The sequence below is a fragment of the Artemia sp. Qi Xiang Cuo genome, chromosome 14 (genome assembly GCF_049724085.1).
Source record: "Artemia sp. Qi Xiang Cuo chromosome 14, ASM4972408v1, whole genome shotgun sequence".
NCBI classification, from domain to species: Eukaryota; Metazoa; Arthropoda; class Branchiopoda; order Anostraca; family Artemiidae; genus Artemia; species Artemia sp. Qi Xiang Cuo.
The window spans coordinates 13,841,671-13,854,407 of NC_142807.1; the positions used below are offsets into that span (position 1 = coordinate 13,841,671).

At 35.5% G+C, this 12,737-nt stretch overlaps 1 protein-coding gene across 1 annotated transcript in view; it reads left to right on the top strand.

Annotated features, from left to right (window-relative positions):
• Window positions 1-1,728: 1,728 nt before the first annotated feature.
• LOC148944172 (5-oxoprolinase) overlaps window positions 1,729-12,737 on the top strand; it is a 100,822-nt gene continuing 89,813 nt past the window's right edge. The window contains exon 1 of the mRNA XM_089099849.1: window positions 1,729-1,755. Coding sequence (XP_088955975.1) covers window positions 1,729-1,755 — 27 coding nt within the window. The remainder of the gene's footprint in view (window positions 1,756-12,737) is intronic.

The following is a 12,737-nucleotide window of genomic DNA, read 5'->3' on the forward strand; positions in this document are numbered from 1 at the left end:
GGTTTACCTTGTCACTATTACATTCTCTTGATGTTACAAAGTTAATTTGGGATTTTTTTTCGTTTGAAATGCAAGAGTTGGAAGATTTCAATAGTATTTTGTCATGGTTTACTATGTTAATATTACATTCTCTTGATGTTTCAGAGTTCATTTTGGATGTTTTTCCTGGAAATGTAAGAGTTGGTATATTTCAGTACTGTTTTCCCGTGGTTTATCTTGTCATGCTTATCGTTCTTTACCATGTTACTGCTACATTCTCATGATTTTTCAGTTTATTTTGGATTTCTTTCATTGAAATGTAAGAGTTTAGATTATTTCAGTAGTGTTATGTTGTGGTTTACCTTGTCACTGTCACATTCTCTTGATGTTTCAAAGATCATTTTAGATTTTTTGTTGAAATGTAAGAGTTAGATTATTTCAGTACTGTTTTATAGTGGTTTACTTTGTCACTCTTACATTCTCTTGATGTTTCAAAGTTCATTTTGGATTTTTTTCGTTGAAATTTAAGAGTTGGATTATTTCAGTAATGTTATGTCATGGTTTACCATTACACTGCTATATTCTTGTGATTTTTCAGAGTTCATTTTAGATTTCTTTCGTTGAAATGCAAGATTTGGAATATTTCAGTAGTGTTTTAAGTAGTGAATATTTCAGTAAGAGAGTTGGAATGTTACGCCCGCGTACGTAGGCTAACCTAACTTAACCCAACCTAATCTAACCTAACCTAATGTAACCTAACCTATGCAACAGCGACAAGGTAAATCATGACAAAACACTACTGGAATATTCCAACTCTTGCATTTCAACGAAAAACAAAAACAAAATGAACTCTGAAACATCAAGAGAATGTAACAGTGACAAGGTAAATCACGACAAACACTGCTGAAATATTCCAACTCTTACATTTCAACAAAAAAAGAATCCGAAATGAACTTTGAAACATCAAGAGAATGTAACAGAGACAAGGTAAACCATGACATAACATTACTGAAATATTCCAACTCCTACATTTCAACAAAAAAATCCAAAATGAACTTTGAAACATGAAGAGAATGTAACAGTGACAAGGTAAACCACGACAAAGCACTACTGAAATAATCTAACTCTTACACTTCAACAAAAAAATGTAAAATGAACTTTAGAAAACTTCAATAGAATGTAACAGTGACAAGGAAAACCACGACATAACACTGCTGAAATGATCTAACTTTTGCATTTCAATGAAACAAATCCAAAATAAACTCTGAAAAATCATGAGAATGTAGCAGTAACATGATAAAGAACGATAAGCATGAACTTCGAAACATCAAGGGAATGTAACAGTGACAATGTAAATCACGACAAAACACTACTGAAATATTCCAACTCTTACATTCGAACCAAAAATCCAAAAAGAACTTTGAAACAGCAAGAGAATGTAACAGTGACAATGTTAAAACACTACTGGAATTTTCCAACTCTTGCATTTCAACGAAAAAATCCAAAATCAACTTTGAAACACCAAGAAAATGTAGCAGTGATAAGCTAAACCACGACAAACCTCTACTGAAATAATTCAACTCTTGCATATCCACGAAAAAAATCAAAAATTAACTTTGAAAAATCAAGAGAATGTAACAGTGACTAGATAAACCACAACAAACACTACTGAAATATTCCAACTCTTACATTTCAAGGAAAGAAAAATCTAAAATGAACTTTGAAACATCATGAGAATGTAGCGGTAACATGATAAAGAACGATAAGCATGACAAGGTAAACCACGGGAAAACAGTACTGAAATATTCCAATTCTTACATTTCCAGGAAAAAGATCCAAAATGAACTTTGAAACATCAAGAGAATGTAACATTGACACAGTAAACCATGAAAAAACACTTTGAAATATTCCAATTCTTGCATTTCAACGAAAACGATTCAAAATAAACTTTGAAACATCATGAGAATGTAACAGTGACATGGTAAACCACGTGAAAACACTACTGAAGTAATTTAACTTTGAAAAGTTAGATTAAAATCAACTTTGAAAAATCAAAAGAATGTAACAGTGACTAGATAAACCACGAAAAAACACTACTGAAATAATCCAACTCTTGCATTTCAACGGAAATGATCAAAAATGAACTTTGAAACATCAAGAGAATGCAACAGTGACATGGGAAACCACAACAAACACTACTGAAATATTCAAACTCTTACATTTCAACGAAAGAAATCCAAATGAACTTTTAAACATCAAGAGAATGTAAGAGTGACATGGTAAACCATGAGAAAACACTACTGAAATAATCCAACTCTTGCATTTCAACAAAAAGATCTAAAATAAACTGTGAAAAATCAAGAGAATATAACAGTGACATGGTAAACCATGAACAAACACTACTGAAATATTCCAACTCTTGTATTTCAACGAAAAAGATCCGAAAATGAACTTTGAAACATCAAGAGAATGTAATAGTGATATGGTAAACCACTAGAAAACACTACTGCAATATTCCAACTCTTGCATTTCAATAAAAAAGATCTAAAATGAACTGTGAAACATCAAGAGAATGTACCAGTGAAATGGTAATCCACAAGAAAACACTACTGAAATATTCCAACTCTTACATTTCAACAAAAAAAAATCCAAAATGAACTTTGAAACATCAAGAGAATTTAACAGTGATATGGTAAACCACAACAAGACACTACTGAAATATTCCATCTCTTACATTTCAAAAAAAAAAAATCCAAAATGAACTTTGAAACATCAAGAGAATTTAACAGTGACAAGGTAAACCACGACAAAACACTACTGAAACAATCCAACTCTTACATTTCAACGAAAAAAAATCTAGAATGAACTCCGAAAAATCAAGAAAATGTAACAGTGACATGGTAAACCATGACAAAACACTACTGAAATAATCCAACTCTTACATTTCAACGAAAAAAATCCAAAAAGAAATTTAAAAAATAAAGAGAATTTAAGATTGAGAAGTTAAACCACTATAAAACACTACTTAAATAATCTAACTCTTACATTTCAACAAAAAGTCTAAAACGAACTTTGAAACATCAAGAGAATGTAATAGTGACAAGTTAAACCACGACGAAACACTACTGAAATAATACAACTCTTGCATTTCAACAAACAAAATCTAAAATGAACTTTGAAACATCAAGAGATTGTAACAGTAACAAGGTAAACCACAATACACTAATGAAACATTCCAACTCTTGCATTTTAACGAAAAAAAAATGCAAAATGAACTTTTAAACATCAAAAGAGTGTAATAGTGACAAGGTAAACCACTACAAAACACTACTGAAATATTCCAACTCTTACATTTCAACAAAAAAATCTAAAATGAACTTTGAAACATCAAGAGAATGTAATAGTGACTAGGTAAACCACAACAAACACTATTAAAATATTCCAACTCTTACATTTCAGCGAAAGAAATCCAAAATGAACTTTGAAAAATCAAGAGAATGTAACAGTGACATGGTAAACCACGAGAAAACACTACTGAAATATTCCAACTCTTGCATTTCAACAAAAAAAATCTAAAATGTACTTTGAAACATCATGAGAATGTAAGAATGACAAGGTAAATCACGACAAAACACTACTGAAATATTCCAACTCTTGCATTTCAACGAAAGAAATCTAAAATGAACTCTGAAAAATTAAGAAAATGTAACAGTGAAATGGTAAACCACGACAAAACACTACTGAAATAATCCAACTCTTACATTTCAATGAAAAAATCCAAAATGAAGCTTGAAACATCAAGAGAATGTAAGATTGAAATGGTAAACCACTATAAAACACTATTGAAATAATCTAACTCTTACATTTCAGCAAAAAAAATCTTAAATGAACTTTGAAACATCAAGAGAATGTAACAGTGACAAGGTAAACCACGACAAAACACTACAGAAATAAACTAACTCTTGGATTTCAACGAAAAAAATCAAAAATGAACTTTGAAACATCAAGAGAATGTAACAGTAACAAGGTAAACCACAACAAACACTACTGAAATATTCCAACTCTTGTATTTCAACGAAAAAAATCCAAAATGAACTTTGAAACATCAAGAGAATGTAACAGTGATATGGTAAACCACTAGAAAACACTACTGCAATATTCCAACTCTTGCATTTCAATAAAAAAGATCTAAAATGAACTGTGAAACATCAAGAAAATGTACCAGTGAAATGGTAATCCACAAGAAAACACTACTGAAATATTCCAACTCTTACATTTCAAAAAAAAAATCCAAAATGAACTTTGAAACATTAAGAGAATTTAACAGTGATATGGTAAACCACAACAAGACACTACTAAAATATTCCAACTCTCACATTTCAACAAAAAAAAATCCAAAATGAACTTTGAAACATCAAGAGAATTTAACAGTGACAATGTAAACCATGACAAAACAGTACTGAAATAATACAACTCTTGTATTTCAACGAAAAAAAAATCCAAAATGAACTCCGAAAAATCAAAAGAATGTAACAATGACAAGATAAACCACGACAAACAACAACTGAAATAATCCAACTCTTAAATGTCAACGAAAAAAATCGAAAATGAACTTTGAAAAATCAACATACTGTATGAGTGACAACTTGAGCCACGATAAAACACTACTGAAATAATTTAACTCTTACATTTCAACAAAAAATCCAAAATTAACTTTTGAAACATCAAGAGAATGTAATAGTGACAAGTGAAACCACGACGAAATACTAGTGAAATAATATAATTCTTACATTTCAACGAAAAATATCAAAAATAAACTTTGAAATATAAAGAGAATGCAACAATAAAAAGGTGAACCACAATAAACACTACTTAAATAATCCATCTATTACATTTCAACAAATAAAAATGCAAAATGAACTTTTAAATATCAAGAGAGTATAATAGTGACAAGGTAAACCACGAAGAAAAACTACTGTAATATTTCAAATCTTGCATTTCAACAAAAAAAATCGAAAATGAAATTTAAAACATCAAGAGAATGTAAAAGTGACTAGGTAATCCACAACAAACAAAACTAAAATATTCCAAATCTTACATTTCAGCGAAAGAAATCCAAAATGAACTTTGAAAAATCAAGAGAATGTAACAGTGACATGGTAAACCACGAGAAAACACTACTGAAATATTCCAACTCTTACATTTCAACAAAAAAAAAATCTAAAATTAACTTTCAAACATCAAGAGAATGTAACAGTGACAAGGTAAATCACGACAAAACACTACTGAAATAATCTAACTCTTGCATTTCAACGAAAGAAATCTAAAATAAACTCTGAAAAATCAAGAAAAAGTAATAGTGAAATGGTAATCCACGACAAAACACTACTGAAATAATCCAACTCTTACATTTCAATGAAAAAATCCAAAATGAAGCTTGAAACATCAAGAGAATGTAAGATTGAAATGGTAAACCACTATAAAACACTACTGAAATAATCTAACTCTTACATTTCAGCAAAAAAAAATCATAAATGAACTTTGAAACATCAAGAGAATGTAACAGTGACAAGGTAAACCACGACAAAACACTACAGAAATAATCTAACTCATGAATTTCAACGAAAAAAAATCAAAAATGAACTTTGAAACATCATGAGGATGTAACAGTAACAATGTAAACCAAAAGAAACCCGACTGAAATATTCTATCTCTTGCATTTCAAAGAAAACAAAATCCAAAATGAACTTTTAAACATCAAGAAAATGTAACTGTGACAAGGTAAACCACAACAAACACTACTGAAATATTCCAATTTTTACATTTCAACAAAAAAAATCCCAAATGAATTTTGAAACATCAAAAGAATGTAACAGTGAAATGGTAAACCACGAGAAAACACTACTGAAATAATCCAACTCTTGAATTTCAACGATGAAATCCAAAATGAAGTTTGAAACATCAAGAGGATGTAACAGTGACTAGGTAAACCACAACAAACACTACTGAAATATTCCAACTGTTACATTTGAACGAAAAGGATCCAAAATGACCTTTGAAACATCAAGAGAATGTAACAGTGACAAGGTAAACCACAAGAAAACGCTACTGAAATATTCCAACTCTTGCATTTCAAGAAAAAAATCCAAAATGAACTTTGAAACATCAAGAGAATGTAACAGTGACATGCTAAACCACGACAAAACACTAGTGAAATAATCTAACTCTTGCATTTCAACGAAAAAAATCAAAAATGAACTTTGAAAAATCAAGAGAAGTTAACAGTGACTAGGTAAACCACAACAAACACTACTGAAATATTCCAACTCTTACATTTCAAGGAAAGAAAAATCTAAAATGAACTTTGAAACATCATGAGAATGTAACAGTGACTAGGTAAACCACAACAAACACTACTGAAATATTCCAACTCTTACATTTCAACGAAAGAAATCCAAAATGAACTTTGAAATATCAAGAGAATGTAACAGTGACAAGGTAAAACATGAGAAATCACTACTGAAATATTCCAACTCTTGCATTTTAACGAAACGGATTCAAAATGAACTTTGAAACATCATGAGAATGTAACACTGACATGGCAAACCACGAGAAAACACTACTGAAATATTCCAAATCTTGCATTTCAACGAAAAAGATCTAAAATGAAGTTTGAAACATCAAGAGAATGTACTAGTGATAAGGTCAACCACAGCAAAGGAGACAGGGGGAGGGGAGGGGGAGGGTAGGGGGACTCTTTGGGGCCCGGGGGTCTTTAGGGGCGTCGAGGGGCCCTTTGGTGGTGCCGGGGGCCCTTTGGGGGCCCGTAGGCCTTTGGGGCCCGGGGGTCCTTTTGGGTTCGGATGGGGGACCTCACAACATTGTTCAAATGGAACTTGTGTATTATAACGACCACAGAGTTTCACCCCAAATCATCTTCTAAATCATCTTCTTAAATCATCTTCTAAAATGTCTCAAACAGTTTGGCCTAAATCATCTTCTAAAATGTCTCAAACGGTTTCGCCCAAATCATCTTCTAAAATGTCTCAAACAGTTTCGCCTATATCATCTTCTAAAATATCTCAAACGATTTCACCCAAATCATCTTCTAAAATGTCTCAAACTGTTTCGCCCAAATAATGCCCTAAAAGTAATTTCTGCGTGTTCCTTTGTTTCGGCATCCCTGCGCTGTCACATTTGAAATTCCTAGGAAACCATTTCCCGCGTTAATCTCTTCATCTCTAAGGTGTTCTTGGTTACACTATTATGGCTTCGATAGAATTCCCGAATTTATCACTAAGCCGAAAGAGAAGCCATATTTAAAAATAGAATATCAATTTATCTCTGTCACAAAAGACTTGATATCTCTCAGACCTAAAGATCAAAGAAGCCATAATGTTTCTTAATTCCCCTTTCGTTAATCAATAATTCACCGTCAGATTATGTAATCAATTTCCCAGAAATCTACTTCCCTTCTTGTCCTAGTCGATTATACAATCAATTTCTCAGAAATCTGTCCCCCTTCGTGGATCAATAATCCTTGGGTAAATTATGTACTGTCCAGCGTTAGACTCAATTATAGATGGCAGCACATGTGTTCTCGTGGGAGTCGAAAGGGCCTCCCTACTTATGGAGGGCCACATCATCGTAAAACCATATATTTTGGACCTTAGAACTATGTTAAACAAAATGACTATCTCAAAATTCTTATAGGACTACTTTGGGGGGGGGCCTGTAGGGAGGGGGGGGGTCATTTGCCCTCCAATATTTTTGGTCACTTAAAAAGGGAACTAACAAATTTAATTTCCATTCTAATGATCCATTAAACATCTCTCTATGATGTTCTGGTCATTCGTTAGCCATGGTGAAAAAAAGAAAAAAAGGAGACACATTAGTGCTGCCCATGCAAAAAAAGTGATTTTCCTTGGTGTTCAATGTGGGGGATTTTAATTATCCTAGAATAGGTTTTGCACCATGCTGATTGCAATGGTACATTTTTCATTTGATCTGACGCCATTTTCAAGGGTTTTCAGGCTCTTTTTCGAAATCGCCATAAATTTCTTTTCTCAATAAACTTTTATTTTTAAGATTAACCGAAACAATAGTTACCATTCCTGATTCAGCGTAAGATGGCAATTTTTTCACAAGGCAGTTTTTTTTTAAAACGCATTTTTTAACTTTTAGTTACTATGGGCTGTTGTTCGCTCTTTACTAGGTTAGAGCTACTGCTCCAACCATGATTTGGATCTTGCTGATGGTGAAATTTATAGGAATAAAGGACGTATGTTTATGCAATATCTTTTATTTGAGCCTCTAAAAATGTTTCTAAGATAATGGCGATACCAGAACGCCTAATAGCAATACGCCCATACCGATACGCGTGATATCGATACGTCCGATACCAATGCAGCGTACAGCCCTTTCCCCAGGGACTTTGATGGATCATATCATCAGTAAAACCATAGACATTGGACCTTTGAATTATACTGAACAAAATGGTTGTCTCAAAATTAGATGACTTTGAGGGGAGGGGCCTGTAGGGAGGGGGGCTAATTGCCCTCCAATATTTTTAGTCACTTAAAAAGAGCACTTACAAATTTAATTTTCTTTCGAATGAGCTATTACACATCTCTCTATGATGCTCTGGCCACCCCCTAGCCCTGCTAGAAAAAAAGATTAAAAAAAGGGAGACAGATCAGTGCTACCGATGCAAAAAAGCGATTTTCTTTTTTTGTTCAAGGAGGGGTACTGTAATTTCCCCTTTAAAGGGTTTTGACCGTGCTGATTCCAATGCTACGCTTTTCATTTTGATCTGACGCCATTTTCGAGGGGCTTCAGACTCTGTTTCGAAATCATCATAAATTTCTTTTTGCAATAAACTTTTACTTTTAATATTAACCGAAACAATAGTTACCATTCCTGATCAGATGGAATTTTTTTCAGAGCAGTTTTTTTTCGAAACACATTTTTTAACTTTTGGTTACTATGGGCTGTTTTGGTTACTATAGCTGCCGCTGCAACCATGGTTGTAAGAGTAGAAGCAGTAATAATAGTAGCCCCAAAAGTTTCAACCTAATGGCCCCAGTCGTTCTCGATATATTGCTGAGGTGTCTTATTGACAACCATAAACACAATGCTTTTGATTTAGTTTAAAGCAACATTTAGTTTTAAAGCATAATGGGCCAATTGCATAATTGTTGGGGTCGACATGCCCAACATCCCCAAAGACACAGTTGCTGGACCGTTCTACCATGCTAAACTAAATTGCTAGTAGAGATGGGGGTTCTACTCCGGACAGGAGTCCATATATGGGCATAGAACCACGTGGTTTATGGACTTTGTCAGTGAGAATGAAAAAACAGGAATTTTCTCACTTGAAAAACCAGGAATTTTGTCTGTTTTATGGACTTTGTCAGTGGGAATGAAAAAACAGGAAGTTTGTCACATTTATGTCTGTTTTCATGGATGGTTATGTGTGTTAATTATTTGATGGTTTTATGGATTTTGTCAGTGAGAATGGAAAAAAAGGAACTTTGACACTTCCTTCTTGTTGTTGTTCAAGCCAGATGTTACGAGTTTCCGGGAAACAGTATTTGTTATTGTTGTTTCCAAGCCAAATATTACGAGTTCCCAGGAAACAGTTAATTAATGTCTGACAGATGACGTCAAGTTAATTGATGTCTTTGCATTTCCAAAGAGAATTGTCTAGGAGAAACAGTTAGATCACACATGATGTCATGATTGATTGATTGACACGAAAGGGGAATTAATTTGTTGTTCTAAAGAGAATTGATTCACGAAAGGGAAATTAATTTGTTGTTTCTAACAAGAGAATCGTTTCCGAGCAGACATTTTGATCTTAGCGCGCGAAAAGGTTTCCAAATAATTTGAAATAAGCCAGCGCAGGGATGCCAAACAAATGGAACATGCTGAAATTCCGTTTAGGGATAATTTTGGCGAAACCGTTTTAGCTATTTTATGGAATTATTTCGGCGAAACAGCTAGAGACATTATAAAATACGATTTTAGAAGAGATTTTGGAAGAGAATTTGAGTGTGGTCGTTATAATACACAAGCTTCAATTGAACGGTGTTGCGCGGTCCTCTACCCCAACCCCAAAGGGTTCCGCGACCCCTCACACCCACCCCCCCGACGCCCGCCGGCCTCCAAGGGTCTCTGGGCGTCCCCCCGCCCCCCCGGATCCCCAAAGACCCTCATCCAGTCCCCAAAGGTCCCCAGGCCCCCAAAGGGCCCCAGACCCTCCACAGGCCATACCCGAGCCCCAACGGCCCTCCCCCGTCCCCCAAGGTCCCCCCCCCCCCCCAAAGCCCTCCCCCGGGCCCCCAAGGCCCCCCCACCCCCAAAAGCCCTCCCCCCGTCCCCAAAGACCCACCCCCCGTCCCCAAAGGCCCTCCCCAGGCGCCCAGGGCTCCCAAAGGGCCCCGAGTGCACGACCCCAACCCCGAAGGAAGCCTCCGGTACACACAGGACCCCCAGGCTCCCAACCGCCCCCAACGCCCCCCCAAGGCCCTCCCCTGGACCACAAAGGTCCACCGGGCACCCAAAGGGACCACCGGACCCCCACCGGGTCCCCCGGACTCCAAAGGTCCTCCCCCGGTCCGCTAGGGTCGCCCAGACCCCCACCGGACCCACCGGGCCCCAACGGGCCCACTCTGTGCACCAGGGCTCCCCGGACCCCCAAAGGCAATCCCCCGGTCCCCCAAGGTCCACTGGGCTCCCAAAGGACCAGTCAGTCCGCAAGGACCCTCTCAGACTGACAAAGACCCCCCCCCCACCCCCCCAGGCTCATCCCGGTCCCCAAAGGTCCCCTCAGGCTCCCATATGACCACTCCACCCTCCCTGATCAAGGGATCCCCTCATGCCATCCCCGGCCAACTCCCCATAACCACCTCGAAATTTTTATACAAGTTTATTTCGTTTTTATATCCTTTTATTAACCGTTCCGTTCATTAAGCAACTCATCAAACCCATTTACAGATTGAATTCAATATCTTTTTCACCCACAACAATACATTAAAGCTTTTTGGATACCTCAACATCAAGAAATTCTTTTCAAAGACCATTTCAGAGCAAGTTACTTTCTTAATATCCCTCCTAAGCCCATTTTGCAACTTGAATTACTTATATTTTTCACTCACCACTAGACCATACAACTGTTTTGATACCTCAACACAAAGAAATACCTTTCACAAATCATTTTAGAGCAATTTACTTTCTTAATGTCACTCCTAAACCCATTTTCCAGCGTGAAGTACTTATCTCTTTCACTCACAACTATAATTTACAGCTTTTTGGTTACATTAACACCAAAAAATATTTTTCTAGGACCATTTCAGAGCAAGTTACTTTCTTAATGTCTCTCCTAAACCAATTTCCTAGATTGAAGTACTTATTTATTTCATCCTCAGCTATACCATACATCTTTTTGGATACCGCAACATCAAGAAATTCCATTAAAAAATCATTTAAGAGCAAGTTACTTTCTTTCTTTCAATCATAAGCCCATTTCCAGCTTGAAGTACTTATCTTTTTCACTCACAACAATACTTTACAGCTTTTTGGTTACCTCAACACCAAGAAATACATTTCAAAGACCATTTCAGAGCAAGTTACTTTCTTAATGTCTCTCCTAAACCCATTTTCTAACTTGAAGTACTTATCTTTTTCACTCACAACAATACTTTACAGCTTTTTGGATACCTCATCAACAAGAAATATATTTCAAAGGCCATTTCAGATCAAGTTACTTTATTATTGTCACTCATAATCACAGTTCCAACTTGAAGTACTTATCTATTTAAACACACCTAGAACTGACAGCTTTTTGAATACCTCAAGACAAAGAAATACCTTTCAAAGACCATCTCAGAGTAAGTTACTTTCTTAATGTCTCTCCTAAACCCATTTTCCATCTTGAAGTACTTATCTTTTTCACTCACAACTTTACTTTACAGCTTTTAGGTTACCTCTACAAAAATAAATACATTTCAAATAACATTTCAGAGTAAGTTACTTTCTTAATTTCTCTCATAAGCCCATTTTACAGCTTGAATAACTTGTATTTCTCACGCACAACAATACATTAAAGATTTTTGGATACCTCAACATCAAGAAATTCTTTTCAAAGACCATTTCAGAGCAAGTTACTTTCTTAATGTCACTCCTAAACCCAGTTCCAGCTTGAAGTACTTATCTTTTTCACCACAACTAGACCATACAGCTTTTTGGATACCTCAACACCAAGAAATACCTTTCAAAGACCATTTCAGAGCAAGTTACTTTCTTAATGTCCATCCTAAACCCATTTTCCGACTTGAAGTACTTATTTTTTTTCACCCACAACTAGACCATGCAGCTTTCGGGATACCTCAACACCAAGAAATACTTTTCAAAGACCATTTCAGAGCAAGTTACTTTCTTAATGTCTCTCCTAAACCCATTTTCCGACTTGAAGTACTTATCTTTTTCACCAAAACTAGACCATACAGCTTTTTGGATACCTCAACACCAAGAAATACTATTCAAAGACCATTTCAGAGCAAGTTACTTTCTTAATGTCCCTCCTACAGCAATGTTCCTACTTGAATTACTTATATTTCATCCACAACTGTACTTTACAGCATTTTGGTTATATCAACACTAAGAAATACTTTTCAAAGACCATTTCAGGGCAAGTTACTTTCTTAATGTCCCTCCTATCCCCACTTTGCAACTTGAAGTACTTATCTTTTTCACCC